At 44.4% G+C, this 18023-nt stretch overlaps 1 protein-coding gene across 12 annotated transcripts in view; it reads left to right on the top strand.

Annotated features, from left to right (window-relative positions):
• IQSEC1 (IQ motif and Sec7 domain ArfGEF 1) overlaps positions 1-18023 on the top strand; it is a 611669-nt gene that overhangs the window by 559096 nt on the left and 34550 nt on the right. For all 12 annotated transcript variants that reach the window (XM_075939721.1, XM_075939719.1, XM_075939722.1 and 9 more), the window contains 4 exons: positions 6645-6806; positions 14182-14304; positions 15347-15513; positions 17715-17854. In XM_075939721.1, the coding sequence (XP_075795836.1) occupies positions 6645-6806; positions 14182-14304; positions 15347-15513; positions 17715-17854 (592 nt within the window). The remainder of the gene's footprint in view (positions 1-6644; positions 6807-14181; positions 14305-15346; positions 15514-17714; positions 17855-18023) is intronic.

Raw genomic sequence — 18023 nt, 5'->3', positions numbered from 1 at the left:
CCTAAATAGACCATTATGAAAAAGATTTTTTCCAGACAGCAATAAAGAGAGTCTGGGACTGTTCAGCACTACCTAGACTACAGACAGTGTAAGAAGCTGAAGACATATGTCAGGGGTGGGAAACCTTTTTTGGGTTGGGGCTGCTGACCCACAGAAAAATCAGTCAGGGGCTGCACACAAGTGGGAACCAAAAAAAAAAAAAATTCCCACAACAACCTAACCGTCACTGACATGGCCTCTGGCTGAGAAGGAGAAAGACACTCCTCACATTCCCCTCACACACCAGAGCCGAAGGTGGATCCAAGCGAGTAGATTTTGTTTGTTCCAGCCCCATGGTGGGATGGCAAGGGAGCTGGAGCACCAGCGCAAGTTCCCTGATGCTAGGGGGTAGCCCCAAGTCTTGGGGGCTGGATCTAGGCAAGCTGGGCCACATCTGGCTCCTAGGCCTAAGGTTCCCCACCCCTGACATATGTTATTGGTGAGAAACGTTCTCTTCCTTAGAAATGTAATACATGAATAGCGATGGATACATAGTGTGCATATAGTACAGGCAGTCCCCGACTTACGCGGATCCGACCTATGTCGGATCCGCACTTACGAACGGGGCTTTCTCGCCCCGGAGGTCGGGGCGAGAAAGCCCCGTTCGTAAGCTGCTCCGGTGCCCCTGGTCTGCTGGAGACCGTCTACAGCAGACCAGGGGCACCGGGCGGGTTCCCGCGCTTCTGAGGCTTTGCCAGAGCAAAGCCTCAGAGGCGCGGGGAACCGCCGCTGCTGCCGCTTCAGTCTGGGTGCCTGTGGTCTGCTGGGGACCGTCCCCAGCAGACCACAGGCACCGGGACTGAAGCCGCAGCCGCGCCTCTGAGGCTTTGCCAGAGCAAAGCCTCAGAGGTGCGGCACCCCGCTGCCGCTGCGGCTCTGCTCCCCGTGTCCCTGGTCTGCTGGGGGGGGGGGGGCGCAGCTAGTGTGCTCCCCCCCCCCCCCAGCAGACCAGGCTTTTGTTTTGGACTCTGGGGCAGAGCAGCTGGGGCGCTGCCGATTGGTCCTGCAGCGCCCGCTCTGGGCACTACTGGACCAACCCGGCAGCACCCCAGCTGCTCTGCCCCAGGTCCTGATTCAGCCGCTGCTGGTCAGTTTCAGCAGCGGCTGAATCAGGACGCCTGGGGCAGAGCAGATGGGGTGCTGCTGGGTTGGTCCAGTAACACCGAGCGGCGCTACTGGAGCAACCCAGCAGCACCCCAGCTGCTCTGCCCCAGGCGTCCCAAGTCAGCTTCTGCTGAAACTGACCAGCGCTGACTACAGGAAGCCCCAGGCAGAGTTGCTCTGCCCCGGGCTTCCTGGAATCAGCTGCTGATCAGTTTCAGCAGCAGCTGACTTGGGGACGCCTGGGGTTCTTAAGTTGATTCTGTATGTAAGTCAGAACTGGCGGTCAGTTTCAGCAGTGTCTGAATCTGGACGCCAGTTCCGACTTACATACAGATTCAACTTAAGAACAAACCTACAGTCCCTATCTTGTATGTAACCCGGGGACTGCCTGTACATGTTCAAGGCGCTGTATAAACATCAATCCTCAACATACCTTGCTGTCCAGGAAGTTTAGTACAGGCAGTCCCCGGTTTACGTACAAGATAGGGACTGTAGGTTTGTTCTTAAGTTGAATTTGTATGTAAGTCGGAACTGGCGTCCAAATTCAGCCGCTGCTGAAACTGATCAGTTTCAACAGCGGCTGAATCTGGACACCAGTTCTGACTTACGTACAGATTCAACTTAAGAACCCCAGGCGTCCCCAAGTCAGCTGCTGCTGAAACTGATCAGCGGCTGATTCCAGGAAGCCGGGGGCAAAGCAACTCTGCCTCGGGCTTACTGTAGTCAGCCGCTGGTCAGTTTCAGCAGCGGCTGACTTGGGGACGCCTGGGGCAGAGCAGCTGGGGTGCTGCTGGGTTGCTCCAGTAGCGCCGCTCCTCGGCGCTACTGGACCAACCCGGCAGCACCCAAGCTGCTCTGCCCCAGGCGTCCTGATTCAGCCGCTGCTGAAACTGACCAGCAGCGGCTGAATCAGGACGCCTGGGGCAGAGCAGCTGGGGTGCTGCCGGGTTGGTCCAGTAGCGCCGAGGAGCGGCGCTGCAGGACCAACCCAGCAGCGCCCCAGCTGCTCTACCCCAGGCGTTGTGGGCAGAAAAGCCTGGTCTGCTGGGGGGAGGGGGCACTAGCTGCGCCCCCCCTCCCCCCCAGCAGACCAGGGAGACGCGGAGCAAAGCCGCAGAGGACGCCCACAGCGGGACAGTCCAGGAGCGCCACAGCTGTCCCGCTGCGGGTGTCCTCCGAGGCTTTGCTCCCCGTCTCCCTGGTCTGACCAGCAGACCAAGGAGACGGGGAGTAGCTTTTCTCGCCCCGGAGAACGCAGGCGGCAGGACCGCGGCTCATCTGGGCGTCCCGCCGCTCCCGTCCTCTGGGGCGCGAAAAGCCCCGTTCGTAACTGTGGATCCGACATAAGTCGGATCCGCGTAACTCGGGGACTGCCTGTAGTATATCTGTTTGAGAAAACTGAGAAACAGAGCAGTTAAGTTACTTATCCAAAGCCATATAGCATGTCCGTGACAGAGGAGTACAAATTAAAGAATTGAGGTGCTCCAGGCCACTAGATCTATGTTATATCCTCTAGACAAGACCGTTCAGTTACCAAAGGACCAAGGTAAGCCTTGGATACCAGTCTAAAAGCAATTCTGGCAGTGTTGCTTGCTTCAAGAAGTCCTTTATTCCTATTGAAAAAGTATTACTATGTGACTATTTGAAGAATGATAAAAGTGGTGTAAAAGAAAGAGTCTGAATTCTCCTCCCAAGAGGCTGAAGCAGTTCTCAGTGAACCATTACATTCTGAAGTATGGCACTGATTACTTGAACTCATTGGAGTTTTTCTGGGTTATCACCGGTGTCACCAAAATAGAGTTTATACCCAAATAGCTTGGTACAAGAGAGGTATTTAAATTTTTAATAAAATAACATCCTTGTTTATATCAGTAGTTATGAAATGCCTGGAACTTTTAGCAGACTTTTTTAATCAAACACTAATATGGATATAATCAGAATGTTTTGAAAAACCATGCATCTCGTATTCCCTGAAGAAAGCTATGGCTCTGCTCACTGATAACTGATCTTGATGTGTAATAAAGGTTATTGACTTTTTAAAGAAGGTACTTTTTGGATAACTTGGCTGTTTAGAGAGGATTGATAGCCTAACATCAACTTTGAAAGACTCTTTAAAACTGAAGACTTCTTTTTTTCTTCTGTAATTGAAAGACAAAACACTAATCTTCTGACAGCACTTTTTCAAATGACTCAAAGTCTATATTTTGCCATTAACCAAAGTTCAGGAGCCTGGATTGTTTTTGTTTTAACCTGCAGACATGGGGGGTATTTGGATATTCTTGTGGCTTAGAAACTGGAAAGATGATGTTAGGCTTTGATTTTTTGATATACCGTTCTTAGAACATTCCTTTTAGAGGGCAGGATTTGGCTCCTTTTGTTTTTTATTTAATTTTTACTAAAGGGGGAAGGAAAGTATAACACCTAAACCCTTTCTCCATTAAATTTATACTCAGTAACTTTTAAATTTTCTAACCTCTTGATGGATTCCGTAGCGTTCCCTGAATGGAAAGTTGGGATAGTTTTTACTTAAATCAGCAACCTACTGATAATAGTAGAAATGTAAGATGGGCCTTAATAGGTTATTTAATCCAGTCCCCTGCACTATGCCATGATTAATTATTATCTCTAGTCCATTCTTGACAAGCGTTTATCTAACCTTTTTCTAAACCTATCCAATGATAGAAATTCCACAGTCCCGTCCCCCTAGGTAATTCATTCCAGTGCTTAACTACACTTACAGTTAAGAAGTTTTTCCTAATATATAACCTAAATCTCCATTGTTGCAATTTAAGCCCATTGCTTCTTGCCTTGTCTTCAGTGGTTACGGAAAACAATGTACAGTATCATCCTTTATAACAACCCTTTACGTACATGTCCCCTCTCGGTCTTCTCTTCTCCTGACTAAACCCAATGTTTTTTAGTCTCTGCTCATCAGTCATGTTACATAGGACCTGCAATCATTTTTGTTGTATTACTTTTTGGCTTCGGGGTTTTCGTTGAGAGGAGAAGAGGAAAGGCAGGTAAAGTTATGATTTCATCTAGGAAAAAATATCTAATATTTTCCCTCTCTTTAGAAGATCCAGTCTCTGGTGTATGGGAAAAGTCTTACTTTTTATCGGTCCTTTGTTTTCCTTGCTTAGCAACTGCTGAAATGAAAAGTTCATGAGTTCACTTAACTAAAAATGCTGTGCAGGAACCCATACACTAGCAGGGAAAATTTCCTATTATGGATCTTTTGGGGTGTTTTGAAACTAGAAGTTCAGGGAGCTCCAGAATTCTGAAGTGTGATTCAAAAATGTGAGAATAAGCTCTTTAAATATTTTCTTCTGATGAAATGGTCTGTTTTGGTCTCTGAAAGGATTATTTTACAAGTTTGTCCTGAGTTTGTACAAGTTTATAACTGTTTCCTGCTACTCTAGCTTGAAATGAAAAGAGCCACCAAACTTGGTTTAAAAGATTGTGAGATGGAAATGTTTGAGATTGCTCAGTTTTGATGAAATTTGATGCATTTTTCTGTACTAATGTTAGCTAACAAGTAATTGAATAGTCGAGTAGCCACCTGAATTCTTAGCGGTTATTCAGCTGGTCTATAGTTCCCGGGGGTGGAGGTTGGGGTAGCAGCCAGTGCAGTCCTGCCCCACTCCTGCGGAGCTAGCTCCCTGCCACCCCACGCTGCTGCCTCTGTATCAGGTGCCAGGTGGGAGCTGGTTTGTGAGGGGAGCCAATTTAAAAACCAGCTTCCTTTGTGGACTGGCTTCCTGTTACCTTGCGCTGCTGCCTCTGATACAAAGGCAGCAATGTGGGGTTTTAGGGAGCTCCCTGGGAGTGGGACCAGAACTGATACAGAGGCAGCATTGCAGGGTGGCAGCAGCTCCTGTCCGCGGGGAGTCCAAGCGCACTGCGTACAGATGCTTCTTTGCAGCAGCAGCCCCTGACCGTGGGAGGTCCGAGTGCACCGCAAACAGGCTGCTTTGCCTCCCACAGAGCAGCCTCCAGGCTCACGGCGGACAGAGCCTGCTTTGCAGCAGCCTCCCCTGGCCGCCCTGCACTGTTACCTCTGATAGAGACAGCAGCACAGCGGGGGGCTAGACGGTACCACGGAACCAATGCTGGGGGGATCCAGCTTTTAAGCCAGCTATCCCCAGCACCGGCTTCTGCTCTACCCACCCGTCTTGCTGCCTCTGATAGGCAGCAAGGGTGGGAAAATGAGAGTAGTCTGTTAGATTAACCGATAAGCCTAGGCACAGGGTTAATCGTATACTTGACTACTTATTTACATCCCTGTTTTTCCGATCCAACATTTACTTGGGCATCAAATGTGCAATAGTGTAATGAGAATGGGGGTTGAATGCTGGGTTATTTGGTAATGTTATTTTCAGTTTAAAATATTGAGGAAAGGGTTATGATTGTATGATCATCCTTGTATGAAAATAGCAGGGTCACCTTGTTCTTTGAAATTGATTTCACTAGCATTAAGAAATGCAATTTCCTTCAGCTCATCCGGAAAGCTGCAAACCATTCATTTTTACAGGTGTCCGTTGTGTCATAATTCCTTAGAAAATAGAGGAGGCGATGAAATTGCTGGATCTGTGAAAGCATTGTATTACGAGTTGTGGGTGTCTGCTAGGCAGCAGCCCTGGAAACATAACATATTGTTTGTGCTGCAATCAGGACTTTCTCATTTAAAATACAAGAATAAAATATATGATTGCCTAAGCTACAAATTTATAGCAAATACAAAATCATCACTATTTAATGTTTGTCAGAAAAATATCTGCATACTTTTCATTTTGGGGGGATCCAAAATCATACAGAGCTAAAATTGGAGGTGTTGGATGAAGGAATGTAATTGCACAGAATTAAATGATTTTGAAGGAATCAAAAGCTGCTGTGAAGTATATGTTGAGAAGCTGGAAGAAGTAGTAAATAAAAAGAGAGGAGTTACCCTTCTTTGATTTACACCTTCTCCCATCTTTGTCTGAATTGCATTTTCTGTTGCTTTTTTCTTCTTTTCCTTCAGTTTGTGAATTTTAGATGCCTCTTTTCCCCAGAATTGGTGACTAAGATGTGTTGATTAGATTTAAAAAAAATTGTTTTCAGAGGACATGGCTCTCTTGCAGTCATCGGTAGCACAATGTGTTTGTCTTCAGTTTAGCATTTGATGTTGATGGTCATTTTAGGCCTGAACTTATGATGTAACAACTTCCATGGTACATTTGAAGCTTCTTAAGTGCTCTGATTGGATAGTGTAGCTCCTGGAAAGACCAGGGAGAAGGGTCACCGGGATGAGTACTGCAGAAATGCAGTTAGAAAGACTTTTAGTGCTTCATCATGAAGATCCATTTCAAAATAAAACAGCTCTGTGGGTTTTACAGTATAACTACCCATATCTTAAAACTACAGCAGTCCACCTTCTAACTCATCCCGTTAATGTCACTTAAGAACAGTTTTGGGAATGAAGGAAATGAAATAAGTGGTTTTGCATTTCTGTTTCTCCCTAGAAAACCTGAAAAAGGAGTCCAGTACCTAATCGAGAGAGGTTTCGTGCCGGACACTCCTGTTGGCGTCGCCCATTTTCTCCTACAAAGGAAAGGACTCAGCAGGCAGATGATTGGAGAGTTTTTGGGCAATCGACAGAAGCAGTTCAACCGAGATGTATTGGAGTGAGTAGTGTGTGAGGGGATGGGATGGAGCATTAGATGGTCATGACCGTGCAGAGGAGGGACCCTGAACCAGAGCAAGTGGGGGCAGGGGCAGATGTCCATTTCGCGGGGCCCAGGGCAGCACAATTTCACGGGGCCCCCCTTTGCCACGACGCATGCGCGGGGCTTCTTGAAGCGTGGGGCCCGGGGCGGCCGCCCTGCTTGCCCTGCCCTATATCTGCCCCTGAGTGGGGGGGGGCCCTTCCCACCCTTTCTGCTTGCAGTGCTCTGCAGTCATGCTGGGGTAATAGATTTGAGGTGCAGGGGTTTCCCTCACCCGCATGGTGCTTCTGCTAGGGCATGAGGGTGCCTATTTGGTGAGGGCCCCTAGGCACAGGTCTTGTTGGCTGAGTGGGTAATTTGTTATTGGCCCTGAGGGACACTTAAAAGGGTTGATGCTCGCTGAATGTTTTACGTATGGAATGAAAGTGTTTTCAAATAAAAGCCTTCCAGACTGTAAGGATTAACAAAGAACATGCAGAAATAAACACTCTTCCCTATCTTCCGCCAATGCTAATGTTTCTCAATCAAGCTGATTAAGTAGGATGCTTATAAGAATGTATATACACTATATGGCAATGCATATTTACTCTTAATGTATGTTATAATTTCACTGGGGAGGACTGTGTCTATTTATTTTGAGACCTTTTCCTTCCACAAGTTCTAAAATAATTTAATGTGTGAAATTTAAAAAAAGCAAACCATTATGTGCTACACAACTCTTCATCAGTAAAGGATCGTGAAAATAACCATTACTAGTTCATAGAGATACACAGGCACTTCTTATGCTGGCGCTTGTCTAACAAGGACGTCTAAGACTCATCTCTTGCAAAGGATTAGATAAAAACCCATTTCGAAAGGAAAGCAAAAGTGAAGTATTAAATTACACTTACCAACAGTTTGGTTAAGAGTATTCAAATACTGTCTGTTAAGGATGGAGGTTGGTTACTTTTGTTGGTTTTAAGTGATTTGCTATTTCATTTAGCAGCGATTATTTTCAAGATCTTTATGGATGATGCCTTCACCAACAAAGCTTGTTATATCTTGGCTCAGATTTATTGTTTTGTGCACGTGACTTGCATGAAGAATTACTGTTTACTGCACAAAGAAACAGCTAGTTGTTTAGCTGCATTGGGCACATATGGGAGGGTTATACTTTTCCCAGATTAAAAAGGCAAAACAAAAATTGTAATCACACATTTTTGACCAAGACCACAGCAAAAATTGCTGAGATTGCATAGAAACAAATCTTTATTGAGAACTGGATGCCTTTCTTGGCTTTAGGGCAGATGGGGGCCCTAAAAAAAATGTAAAAGTTATTGGAAAATCACTTTCAGTCTGGTCAGCAAAGGCCTAATTCTGCCCCCGTAGAAAATCTCCTCGGGTATGTCTACACTGCAAAATTATTTCGAAATAACTTTACTCGCGTCTACACAGCCAAACTGCTATTTCGAAATTAAATTGAAATAGCAGAGCGCTTATTTCGAATTTGGTAAATCTCATTCAATGAGGAATAACACCAAATTTGAAATAGCTAATTCAAAATAAGTGCTGTGTAGACACTTATTTCGAAATTGGGGGCCTCCAGCCTTCCCAGGTACCCTGGTGGCCACACTCTCTCCCTCCCCCACTCCCTGGAGCTCTTAAAGGGGTTGACTCTGGCCACAGTGCCTGTGCCAGCTCCAAGCCTGCCAGCCCAGAGCCAACAGTCACTGCCCCTGACCCAGTGGCCCCGAAACATGAGCCAGCAAGCCACTGGCAGCCAGCCCTCCACCGCTCCCCAGGAGCAGTCTGCCAGCTCCCAGGAGCCTGCCAGGGCCCAGAGAAGGCGGGCGCCTTCTTGGTCCAGGGCGGAGATAATGGACCTTATTCTGGTTATCGGGGATTCCCTCAATGTCCATGATCTCCGCACTAGATGGAGGAACGTGGCCGTCTATGGCAGGATAGCTGCCAGCCTGGCCACCAAAGGCCACATGCAAACCCAGGAGCAGGTTCTCATGAAAATCAAGTTGGTCCGGCGAGATCCCCAACCCTGAATCCTGAGCTTCCCCTCCCCCTTCTTTCCCTTGCTTCCCCCTTCCAGCTCCCTCCTCCCAGGTTTCCTTCTCCCCTCTCCCACCCTCTCTCCTCCCCTTTCCCCAGTCTCACCAGAGTTTTATTCATCCCCCCCCCCCCCCCCCAGTTTTGTTAAATAAAGAGAGTTTGTGTTTATGAAAATACATGTATTTTATTTGACATCAGGAAGGGGGGTTAGGGAGGGGTAAGTGGAAGGACATGAGGGAGGAATGAGGCACAAGCCCCCAGTGAGGCAGACCAGGGAGGCTCTTAGTGCTCCTGAGGGTGGAAGCTCTCCCGCCGGGCCTCCTGGATCCTGACAACCCCCCAATGGACCTCCCGGATGGCCGCCTGCAGCAGGTGCAGCCAGGCTCGCAGCAACGTCTCCACGAAAAGCACCAGCGTGCCCATGGGCAGCTCTGGCTCCATGTTGCAGAGCGCTGTGGTGTCCCGAGTGAGGACAACCAGAGCACACACAGACAAAACTGCTTTGCTGTCCTTCATCAAGGTAGGCAAGCAAGCAGGGAAACCTGAGGACCGGCTCTCCAGGGAGTGGGAGTCCCTTTAAGCACAGACCTCAGATATCCTCAGGCAGCAGTCACAGAAAGTAACTCCTGACCTTAAATGCGATTCCGAATCCACTCAGTGTGGACACGCTATTTCAAAATAGCAAAACACTATTTCAAAATGCATTTTGTGTGTAGATGCGTTATTTCAAAATAGCTAATTTCGAAATCAGATATTTTGAAATAACACTGTAGCGTAGACGTACCCCTCTTGATATTACTGGAGGTGGATAACTAATCTTGTGAAGTTATCGCAGACCTCATGATAGTTGGTGTTTCTCTTAAAGCCAAGCCCTAGGAGCCATGTGATTAAATGAGAAACTTGGGTGTTCATTTTTTTTAAAAATAAGTTTCTACACCTAATCACTATAGAGAAAATCCTGAACATCTGACCCCTTAAAGCCACAAAAACTAGAGAGCAAAAGGAAAGAACTCTGAAGTCATTTTTAATCTTTTTATTTTTAAGCTATTTCCTTAATTTTGGAGGGCAGAGTCATGAAACATGGAAATTAAATACATTATGGCAATGCACAATTTCAAGCACCCAAATGAAGGAAATGAAAATAAGGTTCCCACACCAACTTTTCACTAGGCCTTGTTTCAAATATATAATTTAATTTATATTTTTTACTGAATGTGCAGCTTGATCTGTGACTGTGTGTTGTATCTCAACTGTGCAAGCTGAACAGTGTAGCAGAATAGCTTCTTTGCATTTATACCTATCTTTGCTTGGAGGGACCTTCTATCTAGAAACCAGCTGGTTCAAGAGCTGCATCTTTACTGCACAAACAGCAGGAGGAGCTAATTGAATGGGGACTGGGTTCTACACAAAGGTATGCAATGAATTGGAGTGACTAGTCCTGCTGCATGAAGCCTCAGAGAAGTGGCAGATTTCAGCTGAGCAGTTCATCCAGTCAGACTACTCAGCAGGAAGCTTGACTGTCCCATTCTAACCATTTGCAGCCATTCCCTGGATCTGTGCTACTGCTCGACCGAAGTGAAGATTTTTCCAAGGAAGGCGTATAGAGATGCATGGCCCCAGCAGTAGGCCTGGGGCTGCAGCAGGTAGGGAGCCTGCTTGAAGATCCCAGCAGGCTGGATCCAAAGGCCTGACAGGCCAGATCTGGATCATGCCCGCTCCTGGCATATAGTCTAATGCTCCAAGTAAGCTATGGTGAGCAAGGAAGAGGCTGGATTCAAACCTAAAATGAGTCATTGATTCACTGTGTGATGCTGGGCAAATCATTTAACCTCATTGTGCCTCAGGCAATCTAACAGCAAATTGGGTAAGAATCTCCTTGGTAGCCAGATGGTGTATATCTGATGGGCTTTCCTGGCTGAATAAATTGCCAAAAAGGACACCCACCTGCCTGTGATCTCCTAGCTACATTCTTGCTGAAATTAATATGTTCTTAAAATAATCTCCCCCAGCTGTGTTAGGAAAAAAATTGTTCCAAGATAGCCGAATAGACTTTCAGACCGCACTGTGAGCAGTGGCTGCAAAAAGCACAATGGCTTAAACCAGGCTGCCCTGCTGTTCGGTTTGTTCACGTGCATTCTTTGTTGCGCCACAGCACAATGGTGACTCTTTTTTTCCATCCTTGATCAAGACTTGCTTTTAGATTTAAATCATACTTGAAACGTGATTTCATTCCCCCGTGATATCAATAGTAGCTGCAGGTAGTAAAAATGGAAATAATTTTAAACATGTAATTACTTTGCATGAGAAATGTGTATGCTGGTTTGTCACTCTACATCAGTACATTTAATAACAACCCTTTTAACCTGAATCATACTTTCTTGTTGTAGCATCTGCTTTACTGTGCTATTATTTTGAGTGGTTGTAGCTATATTTCATTTATCCTCACAGTGCACTTTCTGGTTCTTATACATGAACATGCAGATACCACATGGGAACATTTCATTGTATTAAAAACATCACCATGCAATTTTGAAAACCTCCAAGAAAATAATCTAAATTTCAAACTCAGGGCGGGGTCATTGGCTATCTGGGGATTCCCCTAATGTCAGGCTATCCCTGGGTTGCATAGAGACAACATTCTCGCTTAGTGCAATACCCCTTGTCAAGAGGGGGTGTGTCATGAGGCATGGTTAATCATCTACCTGCTCAAGACATCTGACGAGCTGTCTGACGAAGAGGGTATTTGCCCACGAAAGCTTATGCTCCAATACATCTGTTAGTCTATAAGGTGCCACAGGACTCCTTGTCGTCTTTTCAGTGAATTCTTTATAAAGCTTTAAGACCATTGTGCTTTCCTTAGCAGTAGAGTAGGGAACTAAATCTCAGAGTCAGTTGTAGTGTTACACTGGTGGGGAAAAGCAGCTAAGTGGGATGTTCCTTTGTACCCTCCTTTCTCTGCTCTGCATGAGGTCTGCAAAGGGAATAAGCATCAAGAGGATGCCATACTAAGCAGCATGTCATCTTCCAAACACACATCCCACACAAACTTAAGACCTGGAGTAGAGATCAGGGAAAGTTAATTCTGAGTGAGCCTAATGCTTGCAATTATGGGCTCTAGCTTTAGCTACCCACAGCATCACTTTTGTCCCTGTGGCTGATGAGAAGATGTTAGTAGGGACAATTGAAGAAATATCCCATTATACAGCTTGCCAAGGATATTTGGAGATCCACAAAACCCTATATCTTCCCTTTCCATGCTTTGAATCCACCCCAGCTGATCCATACCAAACTGGGTGGGGATGCAACTTCTTTGGAGGATAGGGACATAATTCAAAATGACTTTAGCAAGTTAGAGAAATGGTCAGAGGTAAACAGGATGAAGTTTAATAAAGAGAAATGCAAAGTGCTCCACTTAGGAAGGAACAATCAGTTCCATACATACAAGATGGGAAGCGACTGTCTAGGAAGGAGCATGGCGGAAAGGGATCTAGGGGTCATAGTGGACCACAAGTTGAATATGAGTCAACAGTGTGATGCTGTTGCAAAAAAAGCAAATATGATTCTAGGTTGTATCAACAGGTGTGTTGTAAGCAAAACTCGTGAAGTCATTCTTCCGCTCTACTCTGCGCTAGTTAGGCCTTAGCTGGAGTACTGTGTCCAGTTCTGGGTGCCACACTTCAAGAAAGATGTGGAGAAATTGGAAAGGGTACAGAGAAGAGCGACAAGAATGATTAAAGATTTAGAGAACATGACCTATGAAGCCAGGCTTCATGAACTGGGCTTGTTTAGTTTGGAAAAAAGAAGATTAAGGGGGGACATGATAGCGATTTTCAAATATCTAAAAGGGTGTCACAAGGAGGAAGGCGAAAATTTGTTCCTCTTGGTTTCTGAGGACAGGACAAGAAGTAATGGGCTTAAAGTGCAGCAAGGGAGGTTTAGATTGGACATTAGGAAAAAATTCCTAACTGTCAGGGTGGTCAAATATTGGAATAAATTGCCAAGGGAGGTGGTGGAATCTCCCTCTCTGGAGATATTTAAGAACAGGTTAGATAGACATCTGTCAGGGATGGTGTAGACGCAGCTTGGTCCTGCCTTGAGGGCGGGGGGCTGGACTCGATGACCTCTCGAGGTCCCTTCCAGTCCTATGATTCTATGTACCTGCTGTTCCTTTTAAAGAAAAAAAACTGCAGTGTTGGAGAGACAGTGATGTTTCAAACCTCCAGAGTTTACAGTAGCAATTGTGTGCGTATGTGTGTGTGTGTGTGGTTGTCTTTATAGGGATGAAGTGTGTGTGTGTGTGTGTGTGTGTGTGTGTGTGTGTGTGTGTGTGGTCGGTCCTTATAGGGATGAAGAGGTGTGTATTTCTCCTTCGTTTCTCTCCTTGTACTATTGCTCAGAAGGAAAGCATATGGGCTGAAGTTATTACAGCACTTTGGAATTAATCTGTAGTATGACAATAGTTCATCCTGCAAGAGAAATGTGTATGCTAGTTTATTATTGTACATCATTTAATTAAAAGCCTTTTAACCTGGATCATACTTTCTTCTTTTAGCATCTGCATTACTGTGCTATAACTTGCAGTGATACAGGTTTGGTTATTTACTTGTTTTTTAGGTTTTAGTAGAAAAGGAGCCCACAACTATCTGATTTGAAAGTAGCCTTTCGACATAGCTGGATCTGTGATCATCCCGTTTTAGTTCCACAGTCTATACTAACCAAGCATATACTTGACTTGCCAGGAATGTATTAACTGAAAGATGGGGTGAATGATGAGGAGTTGAGAGAGCCTATAAAAATATCATACAAAGCTAGAAAATTTACACCTTTCTTAAGAAAATTCTTGAACCCATAGCCACTTGGTGCAGAGTGTCCTGTTTACTACAGCTGTTTGAGTTAGTATTTGAATCAATATAAAATCTTTTAAATTAGTATTATTAGAGCTTGATAATTCACTGAGTTGGGAACACGAAACTGATTTGCGATACTGTGGCGTGCTTTACATTGATCAGCGTTCATCAGATCAGCAGCTCTGCAATATAGAAAAATCATAGCTTGCTTACATATGCTCTCCGTCCCTCCCCCTGCCCCTCGATAAATTCCTTGCAGTTCCCCTCTTACACTTTCATGGACAATTACTGCAACAATCTGGATATTCTGAAACATATTTGTGGCTTAATATTTTACAAGAGGTGGGAGAATGCTGAAAATGCTGTTTTTTTCCCCCTATTTCACATATTTTGAATAATATATTTTTGAAGGGGCAAAGAACAAACAAGAATGTGTTTTGTCTTAGCTGCGTTGTAGATGAGATGGACTTTTCAGCAATGGAACTGGATGAAGCTCTCAGGAAATTTCAGGCTCATATCCGTGTTCAAGGAGAAGCTCAGAAAGTAGAACGACTCATTGAAGCTTTTAGGTATGGCATCCTGTCAGAGCACCTGACACCATCCAGCTGTCACATGTGAAACATGGAGGTTGGATAGAGTTAGGCTGGATTAAGTTGCCTTTGAGAACAACAGGAGGTTTTATGTAGTTACATGATGTATGTATTTATTTTACTTTATCCATTATATACACGTACATTATACATGTATAAATTATAGAATAAGAAACTTTTATGTGCTATTGTTAGTGTATTAGTATAATTATTCTGTTACAAGCCATCCTCACTAGAAGTCCAATATACGTTCCAAAAAACTTGGACTTTTTTTCCCCCACAACTTAAGAGTGGGGAATGGGAGGACTTATAACACGTCAGTTCGTACAAGCATCAGCGACTTTAGTGCGGAACAGATGTATACTGGGGCGACTTACAGAGCCCTCTCTCCCCCCCCCCCCCCCCCCGGTATGCCTTTATATAATATATTCTAAATTGAAAAATTGTCTCCCAAATCAATTTGATTGGTAAGGTTTTTTTTTTTTAAAACTTCAAATATCTGTGCCTGAAAATTCACTGTTGTAATTTTAGAACCTTAGTTTCTGTATTTGGAGGCATTTGACTTCTACATTTTACAGTATGTCCATGTACTTTTAAAAGCTGCTAAGTACAGTGGGGTGAAGAGCATTATGTTATTATAGCCCAGATAAATGTCCTTTATTGTGGAAGGAAAAACTGTAAAGCATCGAAAATATCAATGTAAAAATCCTGTCCAGATCTTCAGCTGCTGTAAGCAGGAGCAGCTCCACTGAAGACGACAGAAGTTAATCCCATTGAGGATCTGGCCCCGCTAATCAGTTTATTGGTCACAAAATGGAAAACTTAAGCCTTTTACTTCAGCATTCCAGGTTGTTAGTTCTGAAAATGTGATGGGGTAGAGAAGTACTATAGGAAAGAAAATGTGTGAAGCATAAATTATATGAAAATTGGCCTCCTGAAGGCAACAGTTCATTGATTGGATGGATGTTAGGCCACAGTTAAGAAATGCTCTGCGACTATGTCCCCTCTTTGTGTCTTACAGCCAGCGTTACTGTATCTGCAATCCCGGCGTTGTGAGACAGTTCCGAAATCCTGATACGATCTTCATCCTAGCTTTCGCAATCATATTGTTAAACACAGACATGTATAGCCCAAATGTGAAACCAGAACGCAAGATGAAGCTGGAAGATTTTGTTAAGAATCTAAGGGGTGAGAAAGCTTTAATGATTGTTAGCAAAGCTTTTTATTTGTTTAGGGAAATGTATATTATTTATATATAAAACTTGTCTAGCCATCCGAAGAGCAACCCTACTTCAGACATGATCTATGAAAAAGATAAAATATGTAGAGCCCAGTTCTGATTTTACTTATAATGCTTTTACATTGGTGTGAAAATATTGACTTTCGCATTGTTATCCCTAAAATAATGTGAAATCAGAATTAGGCTTGTAATCCTGCATCATCCATATTCCATGCTCATTATAAAGCACTTCTATCCAGTCTTTTATTCCCAATTCCCTTGAGATACATTATAAATATCTTCTGCATTATATTCACATCTCTGTAATGTGCCAATTTTCTGGATGTAATTGAATCTTGGCCGGCTGGTAGCCTTTGTGTAGGTCAGATGGCAGCTCATACAGTTTGCAAATTTTACACATGTGAATGAGGCTGAATAAACTCTATTATATAGTACAGTTGTTCAACAAGTGAAAAAGGGCACAAAAAGATCAGTAGTGTGCATTATAAGCCCACTACAGGCCATCTTCACTATAAGTCCAAGATATGTTCCAAAAAACTTGCACTTATAGCTAAACAACTTTAAGCGGGGAATTTTTTTCCCCATAGCTGACTTCCATTTGTGCAAATGGGGGGGTGGGAAGGGTTGTGCACGACATAAGACTGGGGAATGGGAGGATTTCTAATGCATCAGTTCCTACAAGCGTCAATGACTTTAGTGTGGAATGTCACTAGGGAGTGTATTCATTTCAGACTGAATAATAGGGTGTGTCTACACTAGCCCCCTAGTCCGAACTAGGGAGGCTAATGTAGGCATTCGAAGTTGCAAATGAAGCCCAGGTTTTTAAATATTCCACAAGGTGTAACAGTTAACTTGAACTAAGGACTTGGTTCAAGTTAACGTTTGACGGCCGCGTGTAGCCGTGGGCAGTTAGTTCGGACCAAGGGGATTTAAAAATGGTACCTGGACGGGAAGATGCAAATAAAGCCCGGGATATTTAAATCCTGGGCTTCATTTGCAACTTCGAATGCCTACATTAGCCTCCCTAGTTCGAACTAATACCCATAGTTATTAATTATGGTAGAATATCTAGCAAATGAGTTGGGTGAAAGAGAGAATAATGTGTATGATTAATCTGGTTTGCATAACATATGTGGTTACAACTTACATGAAAAGTTCAATTAAAAAGGGGAGAGAAAGGTATTTTATCTGGGATGTGGGATTCAAAAATTCTGCTTCGCTAGTTCAAATCCAGCTGAGGTCATTAGTGACTGAAAGTCACTTAGAATGTGAAAACTTTTGGGCAGCTTTTATTTTAAATGAACCTGGCTCCCTGGAACACTAGGCGTTGGTGTAAAGGTCAGCTTGCAGAATGGAGTGCCCAGTGGGCTCTTTTCTTTCCTTCTAGACAAGTGTCCACATCACCACCACCACCACCACAATTCACACATTAGTTGCCACCCTTGCTGGCGCTGTCCACAGAGAGCTCAAGGCAGATGAGAATGGTTGCACTGGTTCTGCCCTATGCGTGTACTGTTCTGGGGACACACAGCTGCGTCTAGACTGGCAAGTTTTTCCGCAAAAGCACCTGCTGTCTACACTGGCCGCTTGAATTTCCGCAAGAACACTGACGATCTCATGTAAGATTGTCAGTGTTCTTGCGGAAATACTATGCTGCTCCCGTCCGGGCAAAAGCCCTCTTGCGCAAATGCTTTTGCACAAAAGGGCCAGTGTAGACAACGCGGTATTGTTTTGCGCAAAAAAGCCCCGATGGTGAAAATGGTGATCGGGGCTTTCTTGTGCAAAACCGCGTCTAGATTGGCACGGACGCTTTTCCGCAAAAAGTGCTTTTGCGGAAAAGCGTCCATGCCAATCTAGACTCTCTTTTCTGCAAATGCTTTTAACAGAAAAACTTTTCCGTTAAAAGCATTTGCGGAAAATCATGCCAGTCTAGATGTAGCCGTAGAGTTTAATGTCCAAACACGCTGTCTGGTAACTTTCATCTACATAAAATTCACTTAAAATTTAAGACTGCCTGTGTCTGTATTTTGGCCCAGGTAAGAAGCCCACGTTATCGAGATATAAGTGGGAAGGTGGGAGCTAGTGTTGACTAATCAGGTCATTGTAAGCCAAAGTGGTAACGAAACCAAGTGGTCATTGGTTTCTGCAGGCGTAGATGATGGTGAAGATATCCCACGAGAAATGCTGATTGGAATATATGAGCGAATTCGCAAACGGGAACTGAAGACAAATGAAGATCATGTATCCCAAGTGCAAAAGGTTGAAAAACTCATCGTAGGAAAGAAACCGGTAAGTTAATTTTTCACTGAAATGTCAACTGATTATGCCAGATGACTGAGCTGCTGCGCAAGGGATGCTACCCGAGGCTGCCTGGAAATATAAATTGGGCGGGACAGTAACAGAAGATCAGAAGTATGTCACTGTAATAAAATTGCTACAAATATGATCTTGTTTTTAT

The sequence above is a fragment of the Pelodiscus sinensis genome, chromosome 11 (assembly GCF_049634645.1).
Source record: "Pelodiscus sinensis isolate JC-2024 chromosome 11, ASM4963464v1, whole genome shotgun sequence".
Taxonomy (NCBI): Eukaryota; Metazoa; Chordata; order Testudines; family Trionychidae; genus Pelodiscus; species Pelodiscus sinensis.
This window is presented reverse-complemented; position numbering and strand designations above follow the sequence as displayed.